At 40.9% G+C, this 20,246-nt stretch overlaps 1 protein-coding gene across 1 annotated transcript in view; it reads right to left on the reverse strand.

Annotated features, from left to right (window-relative positions):
• The window catches only part of PITPNC1 (phosphatidylinositol transfer protein cytoplasmic 1), a 211,709-nt gene continuing 191,463 nt past the window's right edge, over positions 1–20,246 (reverse strand). Inside the window, exons 7-10 of the mRNA XM_074343501.1 lie at positions 15,531–15,686; positions 12,668–12,731; positions 3,850–3,968; positions 1–140 (exon numbers count right to left, since the gene is read on the reverse strand). Coding sequence (XP_074199602.1) covers positions 135–140; positions 3,850–3,968; positions 12,668–12,731; positions 15,531–15,686 — 345 coding nt within the window. The 3' untranslated portion in view covers positions 1–134. The remainder of the gene's footprint in view (positions 141–3,849; positions 3,969–12,667; positions 12,732–15,530; positions 15,687–20,246) is intronic.

Consider the following 20,246-nt stretch of genomic DNA (forward strand, 5'->3'; position numbering starts at 1 on the left):
ACTGGAAGGGGCACTGCGGACTGAAGAAGGCAGCAGGGGGGTGGTGGAGATAGAAATGGCAGGTGGGAAAACGCCAATTTTCTTGTTGGTGGCTTCCTGAGTGGCTCGTTCAAATTCTCGGACTTCATCCATTGTCATGTCTTAAAGGAAAAAAATAGAAAGAAAAATGAGCGGGTATTTAGAAGAGAAGCCAAGGGATTCACCTCTCTCTGCCTGTTTTTAAAGGACCTATCAGAACCCTACGATCAAAGGGCGTCTCCAGATTATAAACCCAAATTGTCATTGAAATGCTAAACCCTGAATTATCTTTTTACTGAGGCAAACCTCTGAAAAGATACTCCTTTATGAATATCCATCCAAGATTTTCCAAAGCACTCTTCAGTGAGTATTTTAAGTATTCTGAATAAGAACTTATGAGGGGGTAGGGAGCCACAGCAAAGCTGTGTGTGTATGTGTGCCTGTGTGTTGTAGGTAAGGTGTGGTGATGTGGAGCTATTATTAGGCCTGGCCATCCTTTCTATAAAGGGAAGGTAATTAAAGCAATCAATGGCTCAAAAATGATACATATTATTACCTACTTTAGATCATGAAAATACAAGCATATCTTTATAGGGTAAACAGGCAGATCAGAATTTCTCAACACACTATGCTCTAATTCAATAAACATACTTTTTGTGTTCTAGGGGTTACTTGTTTCCTGGCTGTGTATCCATCCCAAGATTTTTAGATGCTGTGTTTTAAGCACTTCATCTTAAAAAACAGGTAAGATATGACAACAACAAATTCTGCTAATTATCCTCAAACCAAGAAAACCATTTCTCACATAAACATAAAGAGAAAAAGAGTAGAGAACAAAAAGAGAGGATGGCTTAATGGGTGAGAATTTTATTTAAAAGAAAAAAAGAGCATTATTTGGCATTTAAGAAATAAATTCATTTAACAGGCATTGTCAGATGATGTAGATTTTCTAAATACCTGAAATGTTCTTATTACGTGAGAAAGTAAAAAAAAAAAAACCAAAACTCATTAAATGTGAATCTCTCCCTAATATAAATACATTAAATAATGTACTATATACACTTATTATCTTTAAGACATAATAGGCTGAAAGTATATCACTGTGTTACAGTACAGTGATAACCTCTTTCTTGGGGCCAATTTGCTTTATATAGTTTTATATCTCTTCTCTCATTCTCAGGAACTCTATTATTATTATTACTACTACTACTATTAAAGTTATTATTAATCCCTCTCAGGCTGGAATATCCCTGGTATCCTTTGCCAATTGTATTACTGGTAACAGGGAAAACGGGTAATAGGGCTTATCAGAAAAAGTACTGAGTGAAGGCCTACAAGCTTGTCCTTGAGAAAAAGGTGAAATCCGCTGCCCAGGGATCTCTACGTCTGTTTTAGCTTGCCAGAGACCCATTTTTCATTCTCGTCCTCTCCCGTGAACTTAGTAGGTGAAACCTTCACTAGATGATACTGCATAAGCTAGCACGAAACAATACAGCTGCTTTGGAAATATTAACTATGGAGTGAATATTCATAACATGGTATTAATCACATACAGTCATATGGTAACATATGAACCAACCAGAAATGTTGTTCAAACAAACAAAATCCTTAAGAGGATTTCCTGGGGTCAACTGTTAAAATTTTCTGAAAGAGAAAAGTTTTTACAAGGAAATAAAAAATTATGACTGTGTTGACAGAATATAAAATTCAGGATACAGCAAGAAAAATTGTTACCTGGAGACTAACCATTTAAACAAAATACTAAGGCTATTAAACCACCTAAGAAATGCAATTAAATTTTTTTAAAGTTATTTCAAGATAAAATTGAGACTCAGAAAAACCTCTAGGAATTTCAGCAGTATATTTCTATCATAAATGGATATCATCTTTGAAAAATCAGGTTTTCTGTATGTGGCTGAATATAGTGCTCTACACCACATATCCAGCAGGGGGCAGAAATCATCCGAAGTACAGAATTTTGATTTTACACTGCCCTTCAGAGTCTTCTTAGAAGTTCCCTTCCTTGAAAGTATTGAAAAGGAGACCATTATTTCCCTATTGCCATGGTCATGGATGTTGATTTTGCCTAATTTCAATCCAGTTTGTCTCTACTCAGGCCGATGATTCAAACTTATTGAGCACCCATGCAGTTTTTATCTGTGATGGACAGCAGCCTCTTGATTTCAACTTTTTCATTATGACAGAGAAGAAAAATAATGGAAAAATAAACGACCCCCAATTTGACAGAATTCCAAAGAATAAGGGAAATGTGGCAAATATTTAAAGATAACCACTTTGTGTAACTTCTAACACAGAAGTCATGGGAAGGACTGGCCTGCAGGCAGAGAATGAATGCATGGGCTTTCCCATGGGGAGAACCATTGCAGGCATCACCTTCTACATAGTAAACTGACTTCCTAATGGTAATCGTAGTAAAACGGAAAGAAAACCGGTCTTCAGCTGTAAGCCGGGAGAACTCAGAATGAGGAAAGCACTGTGGATATCCTCTGGGTGTCTTCCCCTTTCCTCTGGCTTCCTCGGTCTGGCCATGCTTATCCTTATAGTGAGCGGCTTTCAGAGAGCGGCTGGGGGGGGGACTGGTGTCTGACATTCCTAAAGAAAAGGTAACTGAAAGTGATGGAAATTCAAGGACAGTTTCTTAAATGAGCATTTCTATCTTTAGAAAAGGGAGAGAGGAAAGGGGAAGTCCTGTTGAAATGGTCTGTGCCTACAGAGGAACACCTCAGTTAAGTCTGGTCCAAACAGCTTTCTGCAAATCCAATCACTGCATGCAGATTGGGGAGGAAGAGTTAGAGCCATTTCAACCTCAAGGACAGTCACATGCATCCAGTGGCAGTGCATGAGCCTTCACAGGGCACATTCCAAAGACATGCTCTTAAAAGTTAACTAGAAATTTCCAAAGTGCAATCAAAGGTCTTCACAAATCCAAAGTATTGACAATAATAGCCATCTCTCAATTTTCTATAACCACACTGTCAATTTCTTAAATACCTCACCGTGTATTATTCTGAGGCTAACAGGCATGCGCAAGCTGGCACCCAAAGAGATCACAGCTCTGGCCAAAGATACATGTAAAAGACTTAGTGATCACATTTTCTTTATTATCTGTAACTCCCTTTCACCAGCATGAATGATTGAGATAGAACTATATTTAAGATGCTGGCATACACCATATAGTCAGCTCTCAATCACCAACATGCATTCAATAACCTCAGGCTCTCTGGGGCTTATCTAAGTCCCAGGCTAGATCTAGAATGGTCCTCGGTCATCACTCCTTCCCTGCTTAGCCAGTGTGTATGCACAGACGGCAGCCCCATCTTGACACGAACCTAAGTAGAAAGGAACTGTTTGGGTAAAACAGCCTTAAAGAGCTGTAGAAAGCATTTCAAAGCAAATGTAAAGAAACCTAAAATACCAGATGAGCCTGAAGACCTCCCTTAGATGAATAACTGACTGTTAACTATGTCTTTAAAAGTTACTGGCATTGATGGTCTAGCTTTTGTACGACATCTGTTTTTACCCCTCTGTTCTCTTGTGGTGCAGGCCACAAATTGTTTCCACTCTCTGTGTTCTTGGTTTTACGACCAAAAAACCCCCCAATTCAAGCGGCTTAAAAGAATGGAAATGTCTGGAAGCAAGAGGCAATGCTGTCCAACTGAGACTCAGCTCCTGTTCTTCATAGACAGCCTTTGGGCGATGACGCTTTTTTTTGTGCAAGTTTGAGAATCGAGTGTGTGAAGTCATTTCAAAGATCAGTTTAGGTGTACGTTTGGTAAAGGGTGGGCAACATGTTTTAAAAATTCTACATACACTTGTTTGGGCCTGGCTCTCTATGTCATCCACAGTGGAGGAATGCTGATTGCAAACTTTTATGTTGGTTTGTTCATGCATGTTTTTCTCGTATTCCCGAACATCATCCATTGTCATATCTGAAAGAAGGTCAAGACGTTGGCAACTTCCATTATTAAAGGTGAACTTTTCAATGGGGAAGACTTTAGGGAATGATGGTAGCTGAGCAGAAGCCAAGGAGAGGTGTAAAAAGCAGGGGATTCACTAACTTTATGAAGAGTCAATCATAAAGTTAGCTAAACCAGCCAAAGGGGGAGTCAGTACAAGGAAGTTAAGTCAAAATAGTCAGAACGGAGAAGAGTGGAGATTATTTAGGGATGATTCTTGTAAAGTGAGCTCGGTGGGAGAAAGTCTTAGCACGTGGAGGGTGCCGTAGCCCGAGATCTCCTAAGAGCATAGTTAGAAGATCCCTTTGAGGGACGGACGGGGTCAGGTTTGTGTGGTTAAATACTTACCTTTCATATACCTTTCAAAATAGATTTGGCGCTTCTTTAAACCAATGCATTCAACAACAGAAAGGACACTTTCATCGCTATTATAAGAGACAGGACATAGAAGGCAGAGAAATGACATTCACTGGCACCACTGAGGTTTGGTGCAATGCTCACACCGAGATGTACTTCTGCACAGAATACATGGTGTCCAAGAGTGCAGGTCTACACTGAACTTCAAGTCTAGCCTAACAGCTGGAAGATGGCTGGCACTACTCCCACCTCCACTGGTCTATAAATAAAATGGCAGGTGACATTATGATTTTTGGTCTGAGCTTGCGATTTTTCGGTATTTCAGAATAATGGTTTCTTAATCCAGGGGTTCTCAACAGGCGCCAGTTTTGTGACATTTTCGGTTGTCACAGCTGGGGTGCAGGTGCTACTGGCATGTAGTGGGTAGGGGCCAGGGGTGCTGCAGCACATCCTATGATGCACAGTACTCCCCTGCACCCCCCAACAAAGAATTGTCTGGTCCAAAATGTCAGTGGTGCTGAGGCTGAGAAACCCTGTCTAAATCCGACTGATAAAAAGCTTAAAGAACGCATTCATCTCCAGAATGTGGAATGCATACAAATAACCGTTAATCTCACTTTAAATACTTCTGTTGCTTTATCCTCTACTCCCCACTCCACTCCCTGGTTATTTTACATTTTACCAGCAATTTCCCCAGATGGGCATTCCTCTGTTACTCTCCTGGCAGAATTTAACTTCATGCCTCTTTACAATGAATTGTACATGCTCCACAATTGGTTAATCAAACGACTGCCCTCATCACCAGTTAGCCTGGTGGGGATTTAGAGTGGGTATTCACAGCTGGAATTTCTCCTTAAGTATTTTCTGCATCATGTGGATCGGTGTCTTTTTATATCAGTCCATGTGTGTCATGTGAGAGTCTCTTCACTTCCAAAGGGCAGACCTGCCAGAAGCATATGAATGAATTCAGTGTGGTCTGGGGCCAAGACGGAGGGCAGCTCTAAATCCAGACCTGGGCTATTTTATTTAGCTGGTCATCTTCCCACACCCCAAAATGGTTAATAAGAAATGCTGTCTGTGAGCAACGTAAGTATCAAGAAGGCTAGGCAACAGTCTGGCCAAGCGAAGAGCATGCTTTTCTTTTAGAAAATCAAGGTAACTGGAAAGCAGTAAAGAGATGCTGCTTTGTGATTAGAACAAATGTATCTTAGTTAACAATAACACATCGTTTCAATACAATCACTTTAATTTCAATGACTAGCCTTCAAAATTTCTTAAACACAAATACACCTGGAATGAATACTAAGGTCATTTTTAAGTTAAAAGTTTAAAATTGAAAGAATTTCTCTATACATATGTTCATTAGACAGTTTACTTCTCCCCCTCACCGGCCTGACAGTAATTCCGAAAACAAAAACAAAGGTTGTTTAGTTTCTTTGTTCTTGTGAATCTCAACAGAAATCATTCTTTATCTTTAATTAGCTCAATGTTAAGAGAGGTCTTTAAACTGTGTGACTATGTGCTTTCAAAGATATATCTATTTTTATGGATGTGAAGAAAGATTTAATCATAAAGATACCCGTCATTATCTTGTTCATCATAGTGAAAAACTGAAAACAACTCAGAGACCTGACAGTATTATACAGTCACTAAAAATGATGTAGAAGAATATTTAACACTATAGAGAAATGTTCTTGGTATATTATTAAATTAAAAAAAATTGGAAATAAAAAGATTGTACATGTTGTATGAAATCATTTTTGCACAATATACATTTAAAAAAAACACAAAAGGTACGTTAAAAAAACTGAAATGGTATGTTTCAAAATGTTAACAGGGATTGTTTTGAGGAGTTGGAATTATAGATAATTTGCACTTTCTTCTTTTTGCTTATCTTTATTTCCTAATTTTCTACATCAAATATGCATTACTTTTGTAACAAAGAAAAAGAACATTATTTAAAAATCTATTATTTGGGGTCATCAGGAGATAGATACCACAAATTTGTGAATTGGTAAGGAGACACTTTTCTAGAATTTCTCCCTGTTCTAGAAACATGATCCCTTATTTATTTTTTTAAAGAAAAGAAAGTTGCAGAAAATTTCATCTTAGAGAAAAAAAATCTCTCAGACTATACAAGAATGAACAGTTCTAGTAAAGTAGTCCTCTAAAAAAAGGATAATTTGGTCCCAGCTGATGCTGATCAAATCCTGAACTATCCCCACATACCATACACGCTTAAGGAAATGATGTCAACATTTTCAGTATTCCTCAGTAATTTATGGAGAGCCTAATCAAGCGAAAATATTCCTGTTCAGGTATCTGGTAAAATGCATTACGTCTTGCTTCTGCAAAGTATATTACCTCGAAATCTATATATGAATCAATTTTTTAGTAAATTCAATTACACGTGCCCAATGACAGATTATACGTTCAGGGGTGATTCATCTTCATTACTGATTGATTTTCAATGATCAGAGTGACTTCTCACAATTTAGGTTCAGGCCTCTTTGCTCCCAGCAAACAAGTAAGTGCTTATGTGATCAGAGAAACTCTTAATGAAAGGAATCCAATGTCAATCATTTTGCAAATAAACTGATAATCACTAAATTTATAGATTTGAAAGGTCATATTTTACTCTTGTTAAGCGAACTTTCTTAAATGAAGGCTTCTTAAACAAAGTAACACTGGCCTGCCTGACTTAAGACATTATTCCAACTAGATCCGAATTTCTTCTGATTAGGAATGTATATCCTAGTATCTTTGACACTTGGTTATCAGTGGGTGCCTGATAATCTGGGGGTAAAAATGCCCTTTTCATTGCAAGACTTCCCATCTTTGCCCTCTTGCAAGACCATTTCTTCCTCCTCTTTCTCGCCTGCCTTCAGGTGAGGGGAGTAAGCAGACCCAGTCTCCTATCCCAGCATGTGGAGGTCACACTGAATTGGCCTGGGTGGGCCCCTCTTCTCTACCACCAGCCCAGCTTTGTCAAAGATGCTGTGGACTCAGGGAGTTTGTTAATTGAGGAAGCTTCTTCCATTTCCTAAACCGTGAACTAAGGTTCTTTGTTAAACAGCAAAATGTACCTCAACAATCTGAGTCTTGGTCTGCTTTAGCCATTTTTGGCCTTTTTTTTTTTTTTTTTTACAAAGTATGGGTTTCAATTATTATTTACTTATTGAATCACTTAACTACTGCATGAATTATGCTCCACAGAAATAATTCAAACAGTACTGGTTTATATAGAGAAAAGAGTTTAGTTCCTTTTAACTTCCCTTATCAATCCTATGCCTTCTGGAGATAACCACGGCCAGATTTTTCCCTATGAACTCACATATATGTTGTTATTACACACACACACACACACACACACACACACACACTCTTACAGTCTCACTTATTTTTACCTTTATGGAATCATACTATATGCACTATACTATACATATTGTTCTGGCTTTTTCCACTAATGGAAAATGTACATATTTCTGTATCAGTACATATGGAACTATCTCATTCTTTTTAATCATTGCACACAATATTCATAGTGTGAGTGTTTCATAATTCACTTGACCATATCTCTGCTAACGGACATTTACACGGAGACTAGATTTAAGCTTTTAGAAACAACACTACACTGAATAGCTTTGCACTTATACTCATGAACACTGTGTATTCCTTAAGGATAAATTTGTAGACGTGTTATCAGTGGGTCATAGGCTATTTGTACTTATCGCTGTCATTTTTAAAAAATAGAAATTGTTAGTGTGCTCTCCCACCTATCCAAAATTGGATCATTATCACTCTTTTAAATTTTTGCTATCAGATGGGCAAATGTCATATCTTCTTGTTGTTTTCCTGACATTTCTTGTGATTAGTAGTAATGTTGTTGGTTATTCGCATTTCTTCTTCCACGGTTTACCTATTCATGTCCTTTACTTTTTTTTCTGTTGAATTGTTGGATTTTTGATTTATAGGACCTCTTTATATATTATAGATATTAGTCCTCTGCTGGCTACATATGTTGCAAGTAGCTTTTCTTAGTCTTTCAACTTTGTTTATGGTGGCAATTTTCTTTCAATCATTTTATTCAAGAAGGCAGGTTGATTTCACAGGAAGTGGAGGCAAGACTGTATATCTGAAAGGCCTTTAGGATAGAAGTCAGTTGAATATGAACTATAAATGCCATGGAACAAAACGCCAGCAAGTAAGAATTTTCCTTCATTATACTGCACAGCCGCAGCAGCTGCAGTTTTAATAAAGAGCCATATACTTTAATTCAATGACCTGTCCAGTGGCACATTATATTTTATTTCCTCCTACAAACTTTGTCTCTCCATTTCCAGGCTTGTCAGCCTAAACAGAAGTAATTATTTTTGGCTTTAAATCAAGATGGAAGTCTTAAACAAGTGGTTGGGTCAGGGGTTGGAGAAAGCTTCAACATTAGATTTGATATCTCTGACTCTAGCAAAATGGTGGCCATCCTTTGGGAAGTGCTTTTTTTTTTTTTTTTTTTAAACTCCTTAAAATGGTAATAAATTCAATAGATGCTTGTTATAAATAGCTTAGGGGTGGCTCCACTTTTTTGTAGTAAAAGAAGCCAATCCTCAAGGCTTGGTGCATACCCTTTCCATGTGATTCAGACCACTAAGATCTAGAATTGTAATCTACAGTTGTGATTTTTTTCCATAGTTCTTAATTTGGGGAGGTGGAGGGGGTCACAGATCCCTTTGAAAATCTGATGGAAAGCTATGGGTTCTCTTCCCATAAAAATGAATGTAAGCAAGCACATATAAAGGGTTGCATAAGAGCCATGGCACTCAAGATCATATTTCAGGAAGCCTGAGGCCCCTGGAAAACGCTGGCTTGGTGAACTCAACCAGCTAATGCTAGTCCCTAAGCAGTCTTCTTTTCCACCTTGAGCTTGCTTCACTCATTGTTAGGAAGCTCTAAGGACTCCTGAATGCTCGCTCAGTCACTTTCATTCTGGAGTTTCAGCTATACTAGCCAGAACTATCCCATATACTTTTCTGGAAGGGTCAGGATTCATGAGGTTCCACTCAATCACAGCCTCCCTCGGGCAGCCCTCTGTGTTCTTCTCTCAAAATACTGTCAGATTTGTGAAGCAAAACCATGATTTGGGGAAGCTGGGCTGCCTATTTTTATCCACCTCCCCTTCCACCCCATCTTCTGAAATGTGCTGTTGTTTCTTCTGATTAGTGCTCCAGTCATGCAGGGGATAGCCAAGGCTCATGGATAAAGACCAGTCGAAGCTTTGAAAGACAAACTCAACTCCACCAACAGGGGAAATGGTTATGCTTTACAACGAACAAGAGCAGAATAAAATCTATTTAGGGAAACAGTTATGTGACAGCCAAATGCTGAAACTCAGAAAAGATACAAAATTGATTTCTGGGCAAGAAAAGATCACTGTCAGCTATGATGTCCTTTTTTTTTTTTTTTAACTCTTAATTAAGCACTGGAGGTGGCGACTCTAATTAGGGAGAAGGACATCCAGGGCTGCCACAGCATACAGGTGTACAGTTTGGACACAACCCAGCAGGTCAATGGAGCTAAAATTCAGCCCTAAGCTGATAGCAGCAGCTGAATCTGCCCAGAAGGGGCGCCTTTTTCTAATGCTAAGAAGCCATCAGAGTTTTTAGCAGTTGGCCCTGAAGACATTTCCCATTCTCTAGCCTAATTAAATCTGGACTGAATTAATTAAACTTTCCTTTCATCTAATCTGATTTAAAGTCATTCTTAAATTTTAGTGAGCACCAGAGTCATCTGGGGGGCTCGTTAAAGCACAGACTGCTGGGCTATCCCCCCAGAGTAGCTGAGTCAGTAGGTTTGGGGTGGGGCCTGAGAATCTGAATTTGTAATAACATCCCAGGGGTGCTGATGTTGCTGGCCCAGGGACCTCACTTTGAGAAGAAGCACTACAAGCTATAGGAAAGGGTTTCTTTACTTTGAACCTTTTCTGTTTACTAACAAGGACCTCACTGAGCCTGTATTGACCAAAGAAAAATAAGCAAATTCAGGTACCCCAAACTGAAAGGCTGTTCTGGTGGACAGTGACACACCCACTTACCCGAAAGGTCCGCAGTCCCCAGCATTTGCTTGAACAAGAGGCTGTGCGCAGGGCCATTTCCATTCATTTGACTGACTGAGTGTCTGCATCTGGGTAATGAAGGAACCACCGTTTTCCTGGCAAGCAGCTCAGGCTGGGGGCAGCAATGCCAGTAATTTACATGAAATTGATGGGGTGGTTCTCAGACCCCTTACTGAGTGAAAAGGCTGCTTGTTTTGGTTGGGGCTAAGATTGTGTACACAGGGGGTGGAGACCTTCTCTGGGGAGTACGAGGCGCCCTGACGATCTACATCCACTAAACCACACTCTGTTTTTCTGCATTCAGATACAGAAAGGGCTTTTTGTCTGTAGACTCCTTGAGTTAATTTCTGTCTCTACCTCACCCATCTTAAATAAACAGGTAGATATTTTCTTCTTAAAGGTCTTTCTTTGATACATTATTCTAGCTTTGGGCCCCTGTAGTAGTCTGAGAAATTTTTTTTTAACTGAAAGTCTTTAAGTCTCTTCCTTGCTGAGGGTTCAGCTGGCCCCCATCCTCTACACTCCAGCTGTTCCCTTACTAGACGCCTGCCCATATTTTGTTTTTCTATATCCTGCCTCTACTTAAACTCTCTTTTCTGATCCACAGGCCTGCAGGGTTTTGTCCTCTTAATAGGGGTGCGGCTACCCTTTCTGATGCTGCCTTTTCTGAAAAGTCCTCTACGGTGACCCGGCACTCAATTGACATCTATTAACAAGCCCTGTCTCTCAGTCTTCAGTGTGGCAGTGTTTTGGCCCTTCAGGCTTCTGTTCACTTGCCAAACTTCTCACTGGTTTGAGCCTATTTTTCTTTGAATATCCTTTTGAAATCCTGTCGGGTGGCAAGGACGCCAAGAGCGTGGAGTTGTGCAAGTTGGGGGAGACCAGCAGTTCTTAACCTTTTAGGGTGTTTGTGCTCCCTCTAAGAATCTGAGAGAATCTCCCCAGAAAAAAACAACCAGAAAGATTTGTTTAATGATCAGGGGAAGTAATCACAAGCAACTTTCCCTCCACTTCCCTCACAAAGGACAATCACAGATAGGTGTTAGGAAGACAGTGTGGGGAGTCAGCGCCCTTGCTGCATGTGAGCAGCACCCTGGGGAGGGGGGTGTGATAAGAGACAGCAAATGATGCTCTTTCAAAAGAATCTCTTTCAGAGGTCTGCATTTGGGCAAACCCAGGAAGATGCAAAGATACATTTGCTTTCCAGAAGATGTGGATCTGGGAAAATGGTGCAAAAAAAAAAAAAAAAAAGCATGCCCATAGCCTACAGAACCCTGTCTTTTAAAATGTGGTTTGGAAACAGCAAACATTAATAACAATCACTGTCTTTGCCCACTCAGTCCAATGTAACTTTTCAATTTAAGTTTGATACCTTCTGCTAAGAGGAGGAAGGGGGTTGGTGGAACAATGGTAGAAAGGCACCAAAACGCAATCTAGGGTAACACTGAGAACAAATTCAGTGGGACTTAGGAAAAGGCCGAGGAGAAGGGCATTTCATTAGGCAATCAGATCTACCCCAAGTCACCAACTGGGCATGTTTGTTTCTATTTATAGTCAAGGACACTAGCCTCTGATGACTGATTCTGGGAATGTGGAGGATTCACGTGGACAAAACGATCGTGTTGGGGATCTGGGAATGGTGGTCCGTCCGTCACAGTATGAAACAAATCTTGTTTCTTTCCATTTGCTGGAAGTACACAGAACTTGTTTAATTCTTCCCAAATCATTTTAAACAAAACTAGAACAATAGTCTCAGGATTAAGGGTACACCTAAGCCCCTGCCCTTGAAGTCTTCTGCGTTTTTGGAGAGGGAGTGTTTCAAGTATTCGCTACATTAAAGGGCTGCTTTCACTTGATAAGATGCTTCAGACAGCATTGATCTTGAAGTCTGGGATAAATGGGGGTGGGTTTGAAACCCATCCAACAGAGAATCAATCATAAGCCCTTTGTTATCAAGTATGCAAGCATCAAACACACGGAGGTCCTACTTAGTCAATAACTGAGTGTTGTGGCTATTTTAGAGCAAGCGTCTGTCATCACATCCTTCCTCATTATGTCCTTGGACAGTGCTATTTCCAATACAGGAAACAAAAGCGCTGCCTTTGTTGATGTCTCTCTAGGTAGCGGTAGAAGCCAGATGGACTGGAAGCCCAAGCCAACATGTTATGAAGTTGTTCTGTAAGTTATTTGGGGGAAGTTGACTTACCATACCACTCATCAACCCATGCAAAAGCCTGTCTATGTCCAATCAGAAGAATATCTCGGACCACCTAAAAAAGCAAAAGAAGGCGGTTGACAGAATACTATGTTTGATTAAAACTATCTGGAAAATTGGTGGTTCCCAATACTAGGAATTCTGACAATTACAAATTTCTCCATCCCTCTGTCCATGTGTGATGACAACTACAGGGTGATATACTTACTCAGCTCTTTCCACGGTGGGCATATCCTTGCTGTAAATTAATCTCTTCACCTTATTTGAAAGTTGGGCTGGAGGTTTTTCAGACTAATGACAATGACTTGGCAGTCACACAGCAGTGACTGGAATGAATCTCTAGGGCTAATCACCTTGAGATTCTTCTCTTCATTGATCTTTACCTAAAACAGGTTCTACTTTTCATTTGCAGAAGGGTGAGTCTCACTGGTGCCAGGAGGTCATAAACGGTGGAAATCAAGAACACTTGTCTGGGTAGCAAATCACTTCTAAGCCAAAAGCACTTAACACTCTTCCCTAATGAAATATCCTAAATATTGGGTTTTTTAAAAATATATATAACTGAAGGTGTGGGATACAAGATAAGTAAGTAGTAAATTTGTCTAGGTTTGACTTTCATGTAACAGAAGTGAGGGGGAAAAAGCAGTTTAGTCTACTATTATTGAAAGAGATGAAATAGGAGGCCAGAAGGAGAGCAGAACATAATGGGAATGATAAGCCTGACTGGAGACAAAAGGAATGGAATTATTTCTTAGTGACACATAATGGCAATAGAAGACCAAGGAGAACAAATAGTGTGTGTAACACTATTTATGTGCTTTTATTTCGTGGTTTTTTTTTTTTTTCTTCTATAAATATGCCTTTTTACGTTTCTTGGATACTCACACTCTCCCTCCAACATTCCATTCTTCCTGCCAAACAAATCCAGCAATTGTCAAAAACCTCTTGTGGAAGGTTTCAAGCATGTTTCAATAAATGAAGGATTTTTAATTCGCTGAATTTGTGGAGACAAGGGAAGCTTTCATAATGAAGTGTTTATTACTCTAGGCCTCTGGATATCTAGTGAGGCTTTTATGATTCAGAAGGAGGAAACATGTAATGAAAATAAGAAACAACATGAAGCCGTATGCACTTGAGTGCTGAGTGTGTCAAATTCAGGGAAGTCAAAAGAACAGCGTCGAGGCATCAGCAAATATACCCTATTGCATTAGGAACAACACAGCTGTCTGCTTGAAACAAGAATTCAATAATGTGCTAATGGCTGGCTTTTGAATATTCTTTCCCCTTAACTGTGAATAGATTCTTAAAAAACAAAGGTGTTCGGGGAAAGGCATCCCTGGCACTTAAAACTGATGCAAATGCTAGCTTCATATACTCATTAGCGGCTCATGTGCCGGAGCAGGTGTGTTTTTGGGGTGTTGATAGCACTTCATTATATTTGGAAATGGGCAATGAGAATGCCTATTACTAGAGTGTAATTCTTACAAGTGTTTTGAAGAAATAGATCCTCAAAACTAACCAAAGTCATCTGTGAGAGGAAAAAAAAAAAAAAAAAAAAGACAATGAGCCCTGTGGCCATCTCAGTATGCTCTGTGAGAAGAGGAAATAATAAAACATTACTGTGGTAGTGCCCTAGTAAGAGGAGATCATTTGGGGTTTAAAAAAAAACATGTGGGATGTTGTAGGAGGATGAGAATACACAGCCTGAGAGAGACAGAAGGGAGGCTGGAAAATATTTACTCTGGGAGCCCCGACTGTCTTCCTGCTTGATAACTGGGACATAGCAGGAGAGCGGGAGGTACCAAAACTTGATTTCCATGGGTCCCACCTGGCTTCCACCTTGGGCTGGGCAGAATGGATTCTGGAGCTCAGCAGAAGATCAGGACACTCCTCTGTCTCAGATTTGCTCCAGGGTCTGTTATTATCAGGAGCCCAAGTTCGATCTATCCCTTGGACCTAAATTCCAGATTTACAGATTTTATTATCAATTGGCTCCCCCCAATCTCAGTAGACAAATTCATCCAAGTAACAAAAAGCTCAGTGCATTAAGGTTAAATTCCAGTGCCCTGAAAGGAATTTCAGAAAGCTGCTCTTTATCAGTCTTTCTTTTTTTTTTAAAGTGGAAAAATAAGCAGATATTCAGCCTGTCTGGAATGGAGAGACAACTTGGGTAGTATTTTTTTTTTTAACGAAAATAGGAGTTACAAAGGACGATGTTTAACACTGCATTTCCCATTAATTTCCATAAGGATGAGAGTCATGTTAGAAGGCCCCTAACAAACTTAAATCATCACCAAGTGGGTTCCTGCTACAAAATTAACATGTTCAAAGTAGATATACAGTTGAAATCTGTGTTTTGAGATTATTAATAATTCTTTGGTAGCAGAATTATTAACTGAGCACAATGGCTGAGGTGCACCACCAAAATCCCACCCCTGGGATTTCTTGTTCTGTCTCTTGGGGCATCTTCTACCTCAGTTGTCTATATCTGCACGATCTGTTGAGTGAGAACTCTCCTTGGGTGCCTCTGCCTGGAACCCCAGACCCCAAGTACCTCTACCTGGAACTAGATTAGCCTGATGCCAGAGAGGGAGTATATTTTGAAAGCCCAACTTCCTGAACATACTCACCCAATAGACATGGAGGTCTCAGAATGAGAGATGAAGTGTCAAGTATCTATTAATGGAAGAACATTAAACTGTAGGCAAAATGTATTTTCATGAAAACAGGGTTTTCTAGATGCAGGGACCTCGTGTTGACTCAGCACTTGTACACCTGTTGGGCATCGGACGCTCCAGTTTACATCATAGAGTCACTTTGTCCACAGTCCAGGAACTGCTGTCCATTCACTTACCTTGTGTACAAATTGTTCCACTCTGGTCTGAAGCCCCCAGACCTCAAATTTCACCGTCACCAGCTTGTAGGAACACATGATGGGCTGATGACTGTCTCTCCAGCCTTCCCTTAACTGTCCCCGTCCTGTCTTCTCAGATTTGAAGTGTTTAGGATCCTAGGGGAAAAAAAAATATATATATATGAGAGAAAAGGATAACTTAGAAATTCAACCATCATTTATATGACATAAGTGAAGAAGGGAAGCTAAGTGAAAGAAACCAGTCACCAATGGCCACAGTGTAAAATTCCATTTATATGAAACACCCAGAATAGGCAAATCTATGGAGGCTGTAGATTTGTGTCCCTAAGGCTGGAGGAGCATGCTGGTATGGCGATTGACTACTATGCGAACGAAGTTTCTTTCTGGGATGATGAAAATGCTCTAAAATTAGATTTAAGGTGATGGCTCACAACTCTGTAAACATGCTAAAAACCATTGAGTTGTAGACTTTAAATGGGTGAACTTTATGGCATTTAAATCAGATATTAATAAAGCTGTGAAAAATACATAAAAATAATATAAAAAAACGCTGTGTACTACCTCCATACAATTTTTCAGGGTGTGCATTGGCTCTGGGTTTGCTGATATTCTTGCATAAAATAATATTATAGTAATCATTAACCTAAGTGTGTTTACTGAATGCACACTGTAGGCACGGCATAGAGTCAGGCATTACATTATGGCCTCTCTCGACCTGATTTCTTCATGCTGAGGGTTGTCAGAGGGCAGCTCGTGTATGTGTGGTCGGAAGGGTGTGGTCTGTGTGTGATCGCAGGGCACTTCCCTCCACTCGACAGAATGGACTCAAATCTACTTGGATAGTCTCTGTTCCCTAACTTTCCTCCAGGGTCCCTCCTTATGTGTAGCAACTGCAGGAAGTTAATGGGCCTGGGGATAGAAAGGGACCAGAGTCGGGCAAATATATAATTAATAGGATGCAAAACTGACAAAAGGAATCCTGGAAGGGTGTGAGGAAAAGAGAATGCATGCTAAGTACCCCAAGAAAATAAGTGCTTCTGCGGTGCTTAACATCAAAGAAGTAGAACTTGGGCTCGTGAAAGGAATCTAAGATCCATTAGTAAGCAATATTCCTGCCATAGATTCTTCTTTGGAAAATAGAAGCTAATGTCTTCCGGGGATTCAGGAGGCACTTACTGAAGTGGAGTGGAGGGGCTGGTGTTCTTGAGTATGGATAGCATTTTTGAATCTTCGGTACCAAATTGGCCATGCTATATTTTTATCACCTGGATCAACTCAGAAATGGCCACTGAAATTATGTGCATGGGCCTGGAAAGAGTATAATAATTTAATAACATGATACATGAAAAAAGGATAAGCATAGAGTTTGGCCCATGGCAAGCGCTCAAGTGATGTTGGCCATTTTTGCATTTCCCAAGGCAGTCAGTGAAGCCTTTGAGTAACGTGCTCAATCCTACAGTCTGGGGCAGAGACAGCAATGCCTTTCCAAAGGACCCCGGAATTGCTGGTAAAAGATTTGATCTTTAAGGCCATGAGACTAATTCCTCCCTGATCTGTGTTCCTATACCATAAAATGCCATTAAGAACAAAGAGATATAATTAAGTCAAGAGACATAGCATCAGGGAGACTATGGTAGATAATCTCCAAAGATGGTCACCATCAGTTCCTTCCCTCACTGTGCCTTCATGCTGTTTGTCTCACCAAGAGATGGAGGCTACTTCCTTCCCCATGAATCTAGACTGACCTGTGACTTGCTTTGACCATTAGAACGTGGCAGAAGAGACACTGGGTCAGTTCAGGTCTTTTAAGGGAAGCTGGAGACTGGAAGCCTGCCACAATGTAAAAAGTCCAGTTTGATTACCCTGAGACCACTATGCTGAGGAAGCCCACATGAAGAGGTGCTCACTCATTCCAGTTGAAAAGCCAGGCATGTGAGTGAAAAAGCCATCTTTGATATTTCAGTCCAAGCACGCACCAAGAGGAACAGAAGACCTGCCCAGCTAAGTCCAGTTGAGATGGCAGAATTCTGAGAAATAACGCACTTTTGTTTTAAGCTACTAAATTCTGGGATAATTGTTCCTTAGCAAGAAACAGCAAAACAAAGCATTAAGTAGATTCCAAAATGGATGCAGTGACTGGATCTCCAAAGATGAGGAGAAGGCATGCTGCTTTGTCCTTGCACAGAACGCACCAAAAGTTCATACAACAAGCTACGCGCACAGGTGCCATAGACAAGGACATGTACAGCGGCCACGCAGCTCCAGTGACTTAAGATACAAGGGCTGGGGTCAAACGGGCAGCCGGTTTCCTTCCCCATCTGCCCTTCGACTTTCCCACAAGAGGCAAGTGATAAGTATAATTCTCAGCCCGTGGACAATTATCTTGAGGCTCAAAAGACACGGGCTCCACGCTGTGGCCAACCGGAACACACAGAGGCCAACCCTCGTGAACCTGAGTGGAGGCTGTAAGCAAAGGACAGCTGTAGAGCCAGCAGGCAGGTGAAAGCAAGAGGCCAGAGCTCCTGGCAACCCAGACGCGTAAGAGACCGAGGACCCAGTGAACAAAGCAGGTGTGCCCGTGGCCTGAGCTGCCTTCACTCCCCTCAGGTCCACAGGTGCGGTGGGTCTGGCAGAGGCCTGAGGATGGAGGCCCGGGGTCAGCTGGCTGTGCCCCACCCCCTCCCCAAGTCCCTGATTTATGGATTAGCCTCAACTCGTTCCTTCAGCCGACCACTGTTGAACTTGAAATGATACCTATTCTAGAATCTTCGTGTAGATTCCAGACATCTGAAAAATGAAATATGACACTGTCACATTAAACGTGGAACACCGGCAGATTTTATTTCCAAAGCAGTTAAGAATTGTGGGGCCTCATAGTAAACTTCAGCTCTGAATAAGACCGGGAAAGAACTGCCTGCACAGCGAAAACTGTGCAGGTACTTACATCCATGTGTGGTCCCCCATCGAACCGCACAATTGTCAGACTTTATTAGGCTATTGTGAAGTAATGTTTAGGGAAGAGGCTAGATGGGAATGAGAAGTGCTCTGTATTTTCAAGGCATGGAATAGGGTTTTTAAGCTGGAAGTGATAATTTGACTTCATAGCCTTGATTTTATGGGTAAGGATACTGAGGCCTGAGAGAAATGAAATAGTTTGTCCCCAAACCACGGGCTCTTGGTAACAGGGCTGGGACAAGAATCCCAGCCTCCCCTAATTCTAACCCAATGTTCTTTCCACTACATTTACTTTTAATATTAAAAAGCAAAAGGGTGTTTTTGTTATAGCCAGATGCCCAAAAAGCAATTAACAATTGGGCTTTTTATGGCAACAGTGTGTGCTGATTTTTTTTTGCAAGTCTGGTGTCATATCCACAGCTGCTGATTTCATCTAGTAAATCTCATACGTGGCCTGTAATTAGGGATTCACTTTCAAAGAGCTGGAGGGAGGAAAGGGAGAAGGATTTTCCCCAGAGGACTCCTTTAATCAAAACTCAAGATCAGAAATGAACATTTCAGCTGAACGCCTTCGAATGAAGAGGAGCGAAATAATTAAACAAGCAGAATGTAAAAAACCAGACCACTGGATCTTATCTGAAATATTCTGGTCACTGCAAACGTTCCCCCTTTTCATGGTCTGCCCCCTCCCCTCTACGCCTCCTCCCCGCCTTCCCCCCAAACACCCACTCCTCTTGAAATTGTTATCTGCCACTCTCATGTTCTCACTTGAGTTTGTGAACATAAATACCTAAATTGCCCCATTCATACATCAGTCGACCTTTCTTACATCTTTTTATATTTTTTTATTCTTTAAATTTCTAGTTTGTGTTTCTATAGCTACTCTGCTGTTTTGGTTCTGATTCAAACTCTGTTGAAGCACTTATTCTTTATAAGAGAACTGGACTGTTTCACATCTTAAACTTTCATTTCCAGGTTTCCTTATTTTAAAATAAAGTTTATAAACCTCCACCTTCATCTCTGATGCTACAAATCCCCTGGGCCTTCCCACACTTTGGTTTCAGGGGTTGGCTTATTTTAACAAGACGTAAAACTTGATTTAGTGTGGCTGAGGGATTATGCATCTCCAAACTGTTCCTGGATCCCAACCCGGTGCAGTCAGAAAACACAGTGAAGGTTCTCTGCAGTGATTGGTGACCCCCTGAAAATATGTCCAAATCCTCACCTCTGGTACCTAAGAATGAGATCTTATTTGGGAAAAAAAAGTCTTAGCAGATGTAATGAAACTAAGGATCTAGAGGTTGAGATCATCCTAGCTGAAGAGGGTGGGCCCTAAATCCCCAAACAAGAGTCCTTATAAGAGACAGAAAAGAGGACCCAGAGAGGAGGCCACTTGAAGTCGGAGGCAGGGGCTGGAGACATGCATCCATAGACCACCGAATTCCTGGAGCCCCCAGAAGCTGGAAGAAGCAAACTCTCCTCTAGAACCTCACCTTCACTAAGGACTTCTGTCCTCCGGGAAGTGTGACAGAAACCTCTGGGGATGAGAAGTAAGGTTAAGCCCCCGGTGCCTCTGATCAAATTGGTCTTGGGTGGGGTCTATGTAGCGTTTCAACAGCTCCTCAGGTGATGTGAACGTACAGCCAAGGTTAAACCACTGCTCTACGGTACACGTGTCATCTCTGTGCTCCAGGTGAGGAGCCCGAAGCTCAGAGGTGATGGCTGAGTTATCCACAGTCC

Source organism: Camelus bactrianus, chromosome 16 (genome assembly GCF_048773025.1).
Source record: "Camelus bactrianus isolate YW-2024 breed Bactrian camel chromosome 16, ASM4877302v1, whole genome shotgun sequence".
NCBI classification, from domain to species: Eukaryota; Metazoa; Chordata; class Mammalia; order Artiodactyla; family Camelidae; genus Camelus; species Camelus bactrianus.